This window comes from Neoarius graeffei, chromosome 20 (assembly GCF_027579695.1).
Source record: "Neoarius graeffei isolate fNeoGra1 chromosome 20, fNeoGra1.pri, whole genome shotgun sequence".
In the NCBI taxonomy this organism is placed as follows: domain Eukaryota; kingdom Metazoa; phylum Chordata; class Actinopteri; order Siluriformes; family Ariidae; genus Neoarius; species Neoarius graeffei.
The window spans coordinates 2,974,455-2,989,833 of record NC_083588.1 but is presented as its reverse complement, the minus strand read 5'-3'; the positions used below and the strand labels follow the sequence as shown (position 1 = coordinate 2,989,833).

At 43.1% G+C, this 15,379-nt stretch overlaps 1 protein-coding gene across 1 annotated transcript in view; it reads right to left on the bottom strand.

Moving 5' to 3' along the window:
• The window catches only part of usp7 (ubiquitin specific peptidase 7 (herpes virus-associated)), a 29,752-nt gene extending 18,872 nt beyond the window's left edge, over positions 1-10,880 (bottom strand). The window contains exons 1-10 of the mRNA XM_060901099.1: positions 9,930-10,880; positions 7,392-7,496; positions 5,250-5,448; positions 2,533-2,671; positions 2,333-2,421; positions 2,136-2,244; positions 1,215-1,345; positions 482-536; positions 311-391; positions 129-219 (exon numbers count right to left, since the gene is read on the bottom strand). Coding sequence (XP_060757082.1) covers positions 129-219; positions 311-391; positions 482-536; positions 1,215-1,345; positions 2,136-2,244; positions 2,333-2,421; positions 2,533-2,671; positions 5,250-5,448; positions 7,392-7,496; positions 9,930-10,026 — 1,096 coding nt within the window. The 5' untranslated portion in view covers positions 10,027-10,880. The remainder of the gene's footprint in view (positions 1-128; positions 220-310; positions 392-481; positions 537-1,214; positions 1,346-2,135; positions 2,245-2,332; positions 2,422-2,532; positions 2,672-5,249; positions 5,449-7,391; positions 7,497-9,929) is intronic.
• Positions 10,881-15,379: the final 4,499 nt, after the last annotated feature.

Below are 15,379 nucleotides of genomic sequence, written 5' to 3'. Positions count from 1 at the left end.
GGGAATGATTTCTCACAACGCAAAAATAAAACGCATCACAGAATAAAGTATTTTACAGTGAGCAATGCACCGACATCAAAAAGGGGGAAGAAAAACAAAAAACACCCAAACACACATGAAGTACTCACTGTTTTTCTTTCCCTTTATGCTGAGCTGGATATCATAGTAATCCTCTATTCGCTCAGATCTATAATCCACATGCTTACACTGGATGTAGGACTGCAAAAACCCGCACACCACACAGTTATCAATTCGTCTCAACGAGTTTTACAAAAATACAGAAAACCAGAGAAAATGTGAGCCAGCTTACCACCATCTTTCCTCTGAAGAGTTTCGGGATGGTGCCTTCCACACACGTCCCCTTCATCTTGTTCTCAACGTTGTCCAGAAGCTGGAACGGAGACACGTCTCAGCTTCCGTTTTCATCGAGACGTTACAAGCGAGAATACTTCTACATTGTGTTTAAACCTCTGAAACTCACCACTCTGCACAGCTCCTGGACATCGTGCTGCATGAAACTGTCCAACGTCTCCCACCTGACCAACACACACACACCTGTGTAAGTCCTAAAGCAGCACAAAACTCATCCCGCAGCACAGAGACGTGCATGAGATTCACGTGCGCAATAAAGTTTCTGAGACACCAGACATCAAGCATTCTTCCCTCCACATCACTAATGCTCGCGTTATTTATTTATTACAACCTAATACCTAAAAGCATTTCATCGCAAATTATTCTTCAGTGTCTCAACTCAAGCTTTCAAAAAGCCATGGACCTTTTGAGACTTGACAGAATATAAAGATGCAAATTAAAATAAAGAAATAACAGTGGTGGTCTTCTTCGCAACATGCCTCCAACAGGATCCATCAACCACTGCCGTCAGAAAGAAAGGCGGCAGGAAAAAAAAAAAAAAAAAGACACGACTTGGCAGCATTTAACTCGCTTTTTATGACGTGCCTTAATTTTACTGCTGCATTCCATGCTACGGTAATGTCCATTTTTACACACATACAGTTCCATTCTACATTGCGAGTTTTCTTCTGCCACTAAAATTATTTACCCATTTTATTTTCAACTACTTCATTGTAAATGAAGCAAATTCGTTGCACAAAAAGCTTATTAAATACCAGTGATATTATTGCCAATAGAATTCTCTCTGTTGCTGTTATTCTTATGCAGAAGGAGAACGAGCATTTCAACAAAATCTCTGATACCCAAAGGACTTGGTCAGTTTCTTTGTGCCGACGGGCTTATCGCTGTGCTGGAGTTCATAGAAGACCCTCTGCAGTGCCAGGGGAACACTTTTGGAGGAGTCGTCACCCTCGGTGGGCATCATGTAGACCGCCTGCGTGAAAGCGCAAAAAAAAAAAATCCATTAAAAAAAAATTAAGAACTTGAACAAAGAATTACAAAACAGCATGGGATTAGAATTCAATTTCAAAATATTTCAGTGAAAAGAAACTTGACAAAAGCACTACTTTTGAGAGGAATAATAACCATCATTCATAAAAAAGTACTAGATGTGGACGTGCCGATAATTCTGAACAATCGCTTTTTTTTTTAAAGCTTAAATAAAACGTTAGCTTGTCCTCTCACTTTGCATCACCACCACAAACCTTTCCTGGCCACCTTTCCCGAGGGCGCCAATAACCCTGGAGCTCACTGTAATTACGATTCCACTTTCCTTCACGTCAAGCAGAGTTCAAAGGACACCAGCCTGTTAATTTCTGCCCTGCTGAGTTTTTTGAAGAAAGAAGAAAAAAAAAAATTCCCCCCCCTCCACATTTTCACAGCATTATGACCAACAAAGCATGTTTCTCGGATTTTTGATCTCCAGGATGAATCGCCAAACGAGAAGTGATGCAACGTCAAACTCCATAAGAAACTAACTTGACCTAAAAAGATCACAAAAGCTAGAAATGTATTCGAAGTTTAACTCCATGTCATCACCAGCTTGCCGTTTGCTTTTACACGCCTTTCGGAACGAGCCCTGATGGTCCCTGTGGCTTCTCGGCTTCCTCTATTGCCAAATGGTGGAACCATAAAATGCTTGGACCCCTAATCGCACCTCCCAGCGATATTTTTCCACAACGTCCTCGTCCATAGTTTTACTGAAAGGGTGACGCGTCTCTTACCCGCCGGAGCTGGTTGGTGAAGAAGAGTGTTTGCAGCAGACTGTTCATGTAACATGTTGCTCCTTGGTTCTTTAATCCGACATATCCAGTATGCTTCTTTGAATCCCATCTGAAACAGAATTTACATCATCACTATCACTTACTGTTAAATAAACAAATTGAAAACATGACGCATCGATACACAGCAGTTCACTTACGCTACGCCATGAGGAGCATCGGCTTGGACAGAAACCTCGAACGTGACCTTATCGTCTTCCACAAAGCCTCTCTCGGGGTCAGTTACATCCTAAGAAGCGCATGCACACACCGCAAGTAAGTACAGAGAATCAATAAGCCAGTCGTTATCAAGGAGAAACGAACAGATTGTAAAAACAAACAAACAAAAAAAGTTACTTACACTCCAGGACATGAAGTTGGAGAAACCCCAGTCGTTCTCTTTGTGGAAGAACAGGTGGCTGATGCGCCGGCTGAAAGACTTCTCATCGTCCTTGTAGTTGATGATTTTCAGCATGGCTTGAGCATGACATGACCATGACCTAAGGACGAGGAGAAATACAAATCCGAGTGTGATGACGTTACAAAGACAAACCATTCCAAGTCACAAGACAGCTTCAACATTGGAATGTGTCCAAAGCGTCAGAAAAAATGAGAGGGACGGGGAGTCCTATGACAGCAAAGCGTCTCACCCAAATACATTTTCCCCAAATCGCCACAGTCTTGCTTCAAACAACATGATAAACTCACAGCAACGGTGTCTCTTAACAAATCCACTTCCAAGATGGCCAAGCGTACATTGTTTCCATCGGTCCTCTAAACCCCTTTTCCACCAAATCAGTTCCAGTGCTGGTTCACAACTCGTTCAACTTGCAAGCCAGCTGAGAACCAGTTTGCTTTTCCATAGCTCGTGGTGCTAAGGGAAGCCACGTTATTACGTCGCTACGTTTGCATAAACTTAACGTGAACATCAAAGCAAAAACACCACAGAAGAAGCAGCAACAACAAAAAAATAATAAATGACTTCACATTTGCACAGCTGCTGCTTCTCGTCGCTTAAAAATGGCGATCTTCTGCGGTCTTGCTATAGAGATCTTGCAGTCACGTGACCGGAAAGTACACAACCGCCATCTTGTCGATCAAAAACACCGCTGAATACTGCTGCACTTGTGTGCAGAATGGATCAATTTCAACCGACGGACTACACGGCTCATTTTTCTAATGAACAGATAACTAGATATATGTCTAAAATAAACGATCTACAGATTTGTGACCCTTATGGCTTACCGGACGGAGTTTTCACGACCGGATTTTGAACTGCCAGCGGAATACCCGGACGTGCATAATTACCTCATTAACTTTCCCTTGCTGTTCAGTGGTGAAGCACTGCGTGCTTACAAATCTCTGGACAGTTATCTTTACAGAAATTCAGGATGTGTCAGCGACTCAGATGTGGCATCTTGTAAACAAGAATCCTCATTGGATGGGTAAGTCACTTAAGTATTGAGTATAGCACTGACCAGCCGATTATAGAATAGAATAAGGTAATTCCAGCTGTAATTCCAAATCGTCCGTCTTGTTTACATGGATCTGGCGTTGGAGAGGTAGAGGCTTGGCAGTGGAGATTTGAGTAGCTGTTTTCTGAGCTTAGTCAACAGGCCAGCTCTGCAGCCTCGCTTTTGCTTCCGCTCCCGGCGCCGCCTCCTTCGCGTTGCTTCCGATAACAATCCACGGAGACCCCACTGGTCTCGCTATCTTGTCCGGAATGTTTTTTTTTCTCGTCCGGAATGTTGTGCCTGCAATGGAAATCGCTACAAACCGTCATTTTCTGCTGGAAACCAATGCCCAGTAAGTCCATACGGTTGTAGTGGATATTGAAGTCCGGTACAGACGAACAAGACGCAAAAATACACACAAAAAACAAAATGTGCACAGGTAGGGAGAGCTTGTAGCCACAGCCGTTGTAGTAGAATTGTATATAGTAGGGTTTTCCAGAAGAAAAGGTAGAAGTAAAAGCAGAAGTAGAACCAGAAGTAGAAGTAGAAGGCGGAAATATGGCGTTTGACCGACAAGATGGCGTCTGTCACAATCTGGATCGGCTGTGACGTCACATGCAAGTGCTCCATTGTTGATGACTTAACAACTCCCCCCTGCTGACATAAGCGGTTCTTTCCTCTGGCCCAGCAGAGAGTTGGTGCTAGCCTGGAACCGGTTTTTCTGGCCCCAGAGCCAGTTCTTTGTCAGTGGAAACAGAAAACCCGGTTCCAAACTAAGCACTGGCCCCGAACCAGCCCTGGAACTGCTTTGGTGGAAAAGGGGCTATCAGACACTCCGCCCCCTTTTATTCAGGACTGGCTTATTGACAGACTTTCCTGACATGTTCAATCGTTTATTAACTGAAAGAGTGGGGAAGGAAGGAAAAAAAAAAAAAAAGGAGGCTGGTGAGGGAATGACTGCTTATTGCTGCTATGACGCAAGTGAGAACTTGGCCTTGCATCCGTTTTGGCAAACTGCTGCGATACAAGTGGAATAAAACACTTCCAGACTAGGTGTTCTTGGAAAATAATCAACATCAAGGTGGGAACAGTGACTGCGTGTCATCAGGTGGATATTCTCAGTAAAACTTCTCCGATTGTATGCGAGATACACGAACGCAAATGCTAAACATAACATTTGTGGAAAAATTACACGCATTTGACTTCAAGTCACCTGGTCGTGCCTCAGCACTTTTATTCAAATGAGAATCATTTTTGCAAGGCAGACGGATTCCCGTCGGATATTGATGAGCGAGTCAGAAGGCAACACCTCCGTAATCAGGGTAATCCATCCTCAAACTGCTTGTCACAATTGGACATTTATATACGGCTTTCACATTTAGGAAGTGATTTATTGTCGAACTGCACTTCCAGGTTTTGTTGAATATTCAGCTGAGACTGATTTGATCCAGCTCCTGATACCGCTCCAGCATTTTAATGCCGAGACGAACAGGAATGCTCCACTGTCAGCACCATTTACACACAGTATGCCCAAAACACCAAAGGAGGGGTCAGAAAAACAAACAAGCAAAAACACACACCTTTGTCTACGCTATAAACGAACAACATGAGCTTGATGACTTACGTGGAGTCCGATTCGGCGTTGCACTGCAGGAAGAAGCCGACGCTCTTCTGGTGAGGCCGGTCTGGATAGAAGCGAGGCATGACCATGATCTTCCATGGCAGGTTCCTTACGAAACACGACGGGCTGAGCACCGACTCGCTGAGCCGGCTGAAGCGCTCCACCACGAAGCGGAAAGTGGCCTCGGAACGCCAGCTCGTATCTGTGGAGTTCAGGAAAGCGTAACAGACATTGAACACCCCCACCACGCTGACTGAAGCGAGTGTGTTCCTTGAACAAGCCCATTAATCTCAACATCAGGACAAAGATAAAGCTGAATATAAAAAAAAATAAAATTAATTTAAAAAATAAGTTAATAAAAAGCCCACCCAACCCCACACAGATTTTACAAAGATGGACAATTCAGTCACTCAGACACCTGCGACAATCCCATTTCCAGACAGGATTAAATTTCCATGGGGCACTTCCTATTTTACAGACACTCTCCTGCACCTTTATTTCTGTCCAGATCCATCATGTCAGTGTTTTTATCTTCTGTGGAGATGTTGCATTGGGGGAGGACCCACACGTGACCGCTGCGACTCGTTGCACTTCCCATCAGGCCCCTTACCCCAGAGGTTACACACTTCCTGAGTCAGGAAAAGAAAACTGGATGCTTTTCGTATTATGACTTATTGTCTTTTCAAACCACTGCTCCAACCTTGATTTTGCTCCAGGCTGAAAGAGCAGCCAGCGCCTCGTCTCTCCTCCAGCACCTCTTCCGTCTCCACGTCATGAATGGAGTGCAATCATATGACCATGTTACGCAAACATCCGAGTTGATCCGAAATACAACCTATTCCTCCCGATCCGAGCAGGGCTTTTCAAATGAACACGTTCCACGTGATCAAACTGGACGACCTGGACGCTTCCGCAACCCCACCACCTGCCGTCCAACACAAACGATGTCCGTTTTGCAATAATTAATTCTATGAGCAATTTGAGGACAACACGGCAGCTCAGAGCCTCAACGTTCGCTGACGACGAGCGGACGTTTTGCTGAAGCCGTAAACGCCACTGCTTTCTTTATTCAGCTCTGTCAGTTTCCAAATGCACAAAGTCACATGACCAAGCAGTCGACTTGTCGGATACAGACCCCCTCCGGCTCAGGCGAACCCTTTGAGGTTATTCTGCAGATCCATCGTATGGATATCTTTCGCAACAACTTGTTCATGACAGATTTCGCTTGTCTTCATTCGGATTGAATGTTTCCAGACGGAAGCACGAACGTCTTTTAAGCAACATCTGCAAAGGCTCTATTAAATTTCGGATTTACCCAGCCCTGATTAGATTTGTCCGCCTCACTACACATCCACACAGGCAGCAACTTGACAAAGCAGCCGAGTCATTAACTTTCAACCACCATTCAGGATGTAACACGACAACCCAGGCACGATTTAATTCGAGTCAAGATCCTACATATATAATTTAATTCTCAAACTGAATTTTTTTCATTCAAATTTTGTTTAAGATTCCCTTTTTTAAAATTTGATTCATAAAACAATGCATGCATCAGTATCAAACTAAATACATTAAAATTTCCAACAAAAAGGTTTACCGAGATAAATCCGGTTCTCATCTTTTGAGACTCTCCATGAAAGAACGCCATCATGTGACCAGAGCGCTTGAGATTTTAATTCTCAGGCTTGTGCAAAAACTGCAATTGCATAGCATGCATAATTTATAGACTGCTGATGTTACACTTTTCCTCAACGCACAGTCATGTTTTTGCACAGAACCCGAGTGACCACTGCATGTAGTTGAACGCCGTCACTGTGACCGACAGGACAGTGCTGAGCGCGTCACACCATCCCCTCACTGTAAAAGCACAAACACGCTGACCACAGCACCCATGTATGTTCATTTGCAAGTATTTAAAAAAAAAAAAAAACTTCACTGATTTGAATTATTAGTGGGCCACTTTTAGCACCATCTTCTTTCACCATCACCCTTCTTGCCATTTTTAAAAATCACATCATGATCCAGATTCGTCAGAAATCTACTCGCACTCACTCAGTCACTCATGAGAAACATCCAGGTCATTCAAGATTTGTTAATTTTCAGCACTCTTCCCCCTCCCCTGCATTTCTAAAGTTCAAGACTCACCGTCCTCCATGTCTTCTTCTGTGTTGTTGTGTCCGTCTGCCATTGCCACATTCCCGTTGATGACCGGATTTTGAGGGATTCTTGGGGGATCATCCGTGTCCCCAGCTGAAGGAAAGATAGAAAAAAAAAGATAAAAGGAAGAAACGTGACCAAAAAGCTCAGTGTTTTCAACATGTCCACAGGACGATCATGATTTATGGTCAACAGCAGCACTTGGAGGCTCATGGTGCTTGAGCTGGTCAAATTCAGCTTTAAAAAAAAAAACAAAACAAACCCCACAATGACTGCGATTTTATTTAATTTCACACAGCCAGCACGCCAGAATTTTATCACCTCATCCCCAGCAAATTACACATTCTTAAAAAACACTAGCTGATATAAAATTACTACACTGAGGCACTTTCACATTACGGTCTTTATTTGAGATCACGTTGTCAGAATTCATGTTGATCTGATAATTTCTTAAGTTCTGTTCATCAGCATTGAGATCAGTCATTTCTGGACAAGACTTTTGCTGAGCTCTTCGCCAAACGTTCTTGTAAATAAAAGCTCTAAATGCATCCAGCTCGTCCGTTCAGAGATGGAAGCAGAATTTGCATCCTGATGCATTAAGCTCGAGCATGACACCGAGTCCAGAACCGGTCCGGTGTGGGTCTGAGGCGCGCCGTGGCCTTGCCGCATCCTCATTATTAGCCTTAGCCTCATCAGCTAACAAACACATCACCCCGTTTAATCTGCTCATAACGGGATTATAAACGCTCTATGAACACACACACACACACACACCGGTGTCCGTTTCTCTTCTCTGATGCGGTTTCGGAGCTGATCCAACTCGTCCCACCCCCCTCCACCTCCGCCATGACTCGCGCGAGATCAAGCTAACATCACTGCTGTTATTTTCCCCTCTCTCTTCTCGTCCACATTACCTCCACTACTAACTGTCGCTTTATCATCACACACAAAACAAACTGACAATCCTGAGAATGGATTCCGTGTTTGTGCGGAGTCATCTTGTTGCACCAAAAATATATAAACAAACGGACTCACCGGAGCAGACGCGGGCCTCGCGCTGCTTAATTGATCATTGAAAAAAATAAGTCCGTTATTTTTTCCCCATCCGTTTTCAACAAACCCCGCCTCGTGCTCAAGGATTGGCTGTTCTGTCCAGTTGCACGCAGGAGATGCCGCGTCATCCAATCGCAGCGCAAACAAAGAATAACGAGCCAATACGAAAAGGACAGGAGGCGGGATTTGTCGGAGAACGGATGGGGAGAGCGGGCAGTCCGCCATCTTGGAATGAAAAACGCCAGATACACTCCCCCCCGTTCTGCTAGTCAGCTTGTTATGCGGCTAAGAAAAAAAACAAAAAACAAAAACGATTACATGGTAGACATTTAAAAAAATTAAAACACAAAAACAAAACAAAAGTATGGACTTGAATCTTCGAGCGTATGTTTAAGTGGTTTTGCGCAAAAAAAAAATAAAATAAATAAAAATAAGCACTGCTATAGTGTTCTATATCCACAGTTGGGGGACTGAATTATTTATTTATTTATCTTGCGAGTTGTTTAAACATTTCACGGTTTAATTCACAGCTCAAACGTGCACAGCATGCTAGCTGGCCTGGTTTCTCATCCTCCTCCCCTCCACACACACGATGATAGAAATTCATGAATTAAGCCTGTATAAGATAAGCTACAGTTCAACAAGCTTTTCCACTCCTCAGTATTCAAACCGCATTATTTACTTCAGCTTTAAATTCATTTATCCATCTTTGCTTGAAGGAAAACTCGGATTTACTACTAGGCCTGCTCGGAAAATACAAACAAACTTGAACACCATTTCACGCTTTTATAGTCAGGACACTTTTTAGTGTAAATTCAGGGAATTACTTCATTTTAGAGATTAAAAGGGAGTCAGAAACATATGTTTAGTCCTGCGTTCCTTCTCGCTAACTTCGCTTAGCACCACGTTTGTTGATGGAACCCAGAGCTAGCGTTAGCTTCATACAGGAGTTTAAAGCTAATTAAAAACACACAAACCCAAGCTACAGCTACACAGACTGTCCAAGTGTCCGTATTATTATTATTATTATTATGAAGCTATAAATACTTGTGTGTGTAAAATTATCTATCCCGTCCTGAGACAGGAGGCATCATGATAACGTTAAACGTGCTGCTAACTCCATCAAAACTGCCTGTCAGACGATTGACTTTTTTTTCTTTTAAAAAAGTGTTTAGAAAGTAAGTCAGAATAGCGTATTAAGGTTTTAATTTTCGCCTCCAGTCCAGCTCTGATATATAACCCAAGTTGTTTGGAGGTAAATAAGGCTAGCGCGCTAATTAGGTCAAAACAAACACTAGCTAGCGCAAGTGCTAACAGTTTAGCGAGCTAATAATGTTTACAATACATTTGATTGTTTTTATGGATACATGTGTGACCAAAGATAAATAAAATACTTTATAAAAATTTATGATGGGGTGGGGGAAAAACCTGGCGGAAAGAAAGAGTTCGAGTACTTCGAGCTGAAAGTTCTACCTTCCATCTCCATGTCCTCGGGCTCGCTGAGCTGCTGCTCGCCGGCTTTCTGTTGCTGCTGCTGTGTCTGATGGTGGTGGTGATGGTGGTGGTTCATGTTTGCGATCTCACGGTTGTTGCTGCCCCGGTCGTCGTCTTGCTTTCCCACGCCCTTGTCCGGGTTCGGTTCCGTTTCGAAAGGACTCCGGAGAGCCGGAGGATGAGGGTGCGGATCGGGGCTGCACGGGTCAGGCCGGGCCTGCGCTGACGCGACCTCGGCCTTTCCTGAGGTCGGCGCCGGGGAATGAGGGAGGGAGGCCGGCGGGGGCGCAGGCAGAGAAACGCGGACGTATTTGCTCGCTATTCGCCCAATCTCGGCGCCTTTTGTTGGGCGTTTGAGTGAGCGGCGACACCGAAGGATGAGCTTAAACTCTTAACCGGGCTCCAAAATAATAAAAACAACAACGGAGGCCCAAATTATGAAGGAAAAATACGGGAAAACAAATAGCTTGTTTATAGCTAGCCGATGCTAGTTCGCGTAAAACTAGCATAAATGTTAATGCACGAAAATAATAATAACGAGACAGTCATGCGATTTCTGTGAAAATGTTTAACTTCCCTCACAGTATTTCCAGTCCGTGTGCTCCTCCGATTGTCCCTCTTCTCGGGGGGAGCGGCGAAAAATGCAATCCATTCAAACCGGATTGTTAATTTAAATCCGCACTCATTTAGAAGTTTAAACCGACAAAAGACGCTCGCGCTTCTCTCGGACGGGAGCGCGCAGAAGGCGAACACAAACCGAACGCTTCAGTTTCACGACACGCTGCACTTCAAACGTTTTCTCAAGAAAAGTACATGTGTGTGCGTTTATATCTAAATTTTTTTTTTTGCCCGCTCACGGCCAGAGCAGCTCTCTCGCTCCCGTTTGGTTCCTGATGTGCAGCAAGAGCTAAAACTCAAAATGGCGGTCGCGCTCCTCTCTGAAATGTCACATCCGCACGGGGATCTAAACACTCATGCGGGCTCGATTACAAACGCCTTTCGATCGGACACGTAGTGCACTAGGTTGGCGCCGGAGAGCCGCTATTTCACGCCCTTATTAAACAGCTTGTCTAGGGAACACAGCGCCATTCCAGATTCGCCCTTCACTGTGCTTCAGCGTTACAGTTAAATCCCAGTTATATTTTTGAGAGCGGAAAAACACAGATATATTCTCTGCATTAAAATATCCTTTTCAGCCTGGAGACTTTTTTAAAAAATATACTTTTATCTTTTGTTGTTGAATGTCCTTTTGAGCATGATTTTGTAAAAAAAAAAAAAAAAGTTGCATCATGCACCTGTTTTCTGTCTAGTGTGTGATGATGATGATGATGATGAAGCATGCTGTCAGTGCAGTGGAGTTTATTCTCTCAGACACAGCACGCATTCAAAACAAAACAACACGCTCATGAACATGATTCATATCAACTCATATGACATGCAACATTTCATTAAAAAGGATAAATGTGATGTTTTCCCACTGGACACAGCTCAGGACCTCAAGGATCATCTTGAGCAGAAGCAGGACAGTGTGATCATGAAACTCTGATCAAAACCTGGAGCTTTCAGAGTAAAACAGGAGCACAGTCACACACCCTCTTACCTCAGTTATAACACAAACAGGTTATTTTAACAGCATGTAATTATCAGTGAGAAATACAAACGGACAAAGTTATTGGACTTTCATTCCTTTGTTCAATAGAGAGACAGAAAGATAAACGATCAGACAGTTAAATTGACAGACAGACAAAAGGATGGACAGACAGATCAGTGATGGACAGATTGATGAGGAGAAAGACAGATCAACAGATAAATAAATAGATCGAGGAGTGAATGAACAAATGGACAGAGACAAACAGACAGAAAAAATGGATGAAAAGATAAATATCTGATATACAGGCAGACAGACTGATATGTCAATAGATCGATAGATCAATAGATCGATAGATATCCAGACAAACAGACAAAAATAAATGAACAGACAGATAAATATCTGATAGACAGGCAGACAAACTGACAGATAGGCATGTCAATAGATAGATTGTTCGATAGATAGACAAACAGACAGAAAATAGATGAACAAATGATAAATATCTGACAGACAGATAATAAATAGAAACAGACAAAAGGATGAACAGACAGATTCATGATAGACATAAACAGATGGACAGATAGATAGACAGAGGAATCAATGAACAGACAGATAGATAGACAGATTGAGAGATATACAGGCAAACAGACAGAAAAATAGATGAACAGACAGATAAATATCTGACAGACAGACTGAGAGATAGATTCCAAAATCAGAAAAACTTTGGACGGGATGGAAAATGCAAACACACACACACACACACACACACACACACACACACACACACACACACACACAAAAGAAAGCAGTGATTTCTAAATTTACTTTGACTTGTATATCATTGCAGACAGAATGAATCCAAAATATCTCAGTTGCAACATCCTGTCCCAACTTTTTCTGATTTGGGGTTGCAGATAGATAGATAGACAGACAGACAGAACACAGATTTGCCTCTAAAGCCTGTGAGACAAACCACAGAGTGAATAAAGTTGATATTCTCCCACATCATGTCAAAGTGAGTCAGTTTTTCAATTCAGGACCATGAACAGATGTTGAAGTTTGGGTTTTCTTCATGTTATGATCAAATTCAACACCTAAACCCATCTCTTTCATGGAGGAAAAAGTCTAAACACTGAGTACATTTTAGTGAAGGTCCATCGCAGTGAATATTGATCCTCCAGTCCTGACTTTGAACAACTTGTTCAGACACGAGTTTCATCATAAATTACAGTAATGCTTTTATGGCTGAGGACTTCAGTTGACTTGCTAACTTTAGGACTGCAGTTGTCATGAACAGTTTTGCACTCAAGTTTCCATCAATGAAGAGTTTATAACATCAACGAAACTGACTTCATGTTAAAACCATTAATGCTATAGTCATGCTGTCTGTTGTTGCCCAAATGAGGATGGGTTCCCTTTCGAGTCTGGTTCCTCTCGAGGTTTCTTCCTCATATCGTCTGAGGGAGTTTTTCCTTGCCACCGTCGCCACAGGCTTCATCATTGGGGATAGATTAGGGATAAAATTAGCTCATGTTTTAAGTCATTCAAATTCTGTCAAGCTGCTTTGCGACAATGTTTATTGTTAAAAGCGCTATACAAATAAACTTGACTTGATAAAGGTTTATACAAGTGAGACACGATTCTTCTGAAGACAGACTGCATGGACTTCAAAAATACACCTGTGAAATACAGAAGAGGGTTTTGTTGTTTGCCTGCACATAAACGGTGAAACTGAACAGCATGCTTAATTAAAGTATATATATATATATCTCATCTCATTATCTCTAGCCGCTTTATCTTTCTACAGGGTCGCAGGCAAGCTGGAGCCTATCCCAGCTGACTATGGGCGAAAGGCGGGGTACACCCTGGACAAGTTGCCAGGTCATCACAGGGCTGACACATAGACACAGACAACCATTCACACTCACATTCACACCTACGGCCAATTTAGAGTCACCAGTTAACCTAACCTGCATGTCTTTGGACTGTGGGGGAAACTGGAGCACCTGGAGGAAACCCACGCGGACACGGGGAGAACATGCAAACTCCACACAGAAAGGCCCTCGCCGGCCACGGGGCTCGAACCCGGACCTTCTTGCTGTGAGGCGACAGTGCTAACCACTACACCACCGTGCCGCCTTATATATTATATTTACATCTTAACTATTTTGTGAATATGAGAGAGAAAATTTTGGCCAGAAATACATGATACTTATCATTTTCTGAGGGTTTCATTTGATTTAGTTTCCCGACTTTACTCTGAAGCTGCTGGATTCATTCAAGAAGAAGAAAAAACCTTTATTTGTCACATGCAGACTTCAAGCACAGTGAAATTCATCCTCTGCATTTAACCCATCTGAAGCAGTGAACACACACACACACACAGCACCCAGGGGTTCAGTACCTTGCTCAAGGGCACTTCAGCCCAAGGCCACCCCACGTCAACCTAACTGCAACCTAACTATCTTTGGACTGTGGGGGAAACCAGAGCACCCAGAGGAAACCCACGCAGACACAGGGAGAACATGCAAACTCCACACAGAAAGGCCCTTGCCAGCTGCTGGGTTCGAACCCGGACCTTCTTGCTGTGAGGCAACCGTGCTAACCACTTACACCACCATGCCACCCATAAGTGGCATGTTAAACAAGCACTAAACATCTCATCTCATTATCTTTAGCCGCTTTATCCTGTTCTACTGGGTCGCAGGCAAGCTGGAGCCTATCCCAGCTGACTACGGGCGAAAGGCGGGGTACACCCTGGACAAGTCGCCAGGTCATCACAGGGCTGACACATAGACACAGACAACCATTCACACTCACATTCACACCTACGGCCAATTTAGAGTCACCAGTTAACCTAACCTGCATGTCTTTGGACTGTGGGGGAAACCCACGCGGACACGGGGAGAACATGCAAACTCTGCACAGAAAGGCCCTCGCCAGCCACGGGGCTCGAACCCGGACCTTCTTGCTGTGAGGCGACAGCGCTAACCACTACACCACCGTGCTGCCTGCACTAAACATAAACATGCTCAAAATTATTGTTCCATGATTAATTTTCAATTATTTTTTCTATATTTGTGCAATCTGACCAAGTTGTGAAGCCACTTGCTAAATGCATGAAATGAGGGAAAGCACCACTTCTTAATAAGTAAGTATTCCTCTTCATTGCAAAAGAAATTTCACAATCCTGTCTTTATCAAAGTACTGCAATAAAACCCTCTGTGACACTTGTTTGTCAGAGATAGGGACATATGATGAAATTATTTTCACTGATGGCCTGCGCAAGAAGCACAAAGATGTCAACAAAGCCATCTGAGTGGGAAAAAAAAACATTTGGAATGAGGCCACTTTAAAAAAAAATCAAGCAAACACAAAAAAAACAAAATAAAACAAACATGCAAAAAATTTAAAAGGAAGGTTTTAGGGCAGGAAGAAAATATTTGCATTCAGTGTCACCCTTTAAAAACCTTTATTTGACATTTAAATGCAAATAATATACGATGAATATATTATCCGAACGTGTGCACTTTGATAAACCCACAAAGAACTAGATACAGGTTGTGTTTTCTTATATTTAGCATCTTTAATAGAGCTTTCCATTGTGAAAACCAAACTTGCTACTGCTATAAATACATGAAAAAGGACCTTGTCATGCACAGAGTTAAAATACGCGCTGGCCCTTTAATTCCACGTGACACGCTTCCGTTCGCGGTTTGATTGGCGTTTGCTCTACCCAATGAAATATTCGGATTAATCCTCGTCCTCGCGAATGGAACAAGAATAGCCAATCGTATTTCCTTTTTGTCCCAGTGGGCGGGGTTTTCCCGGCTGACAAAGT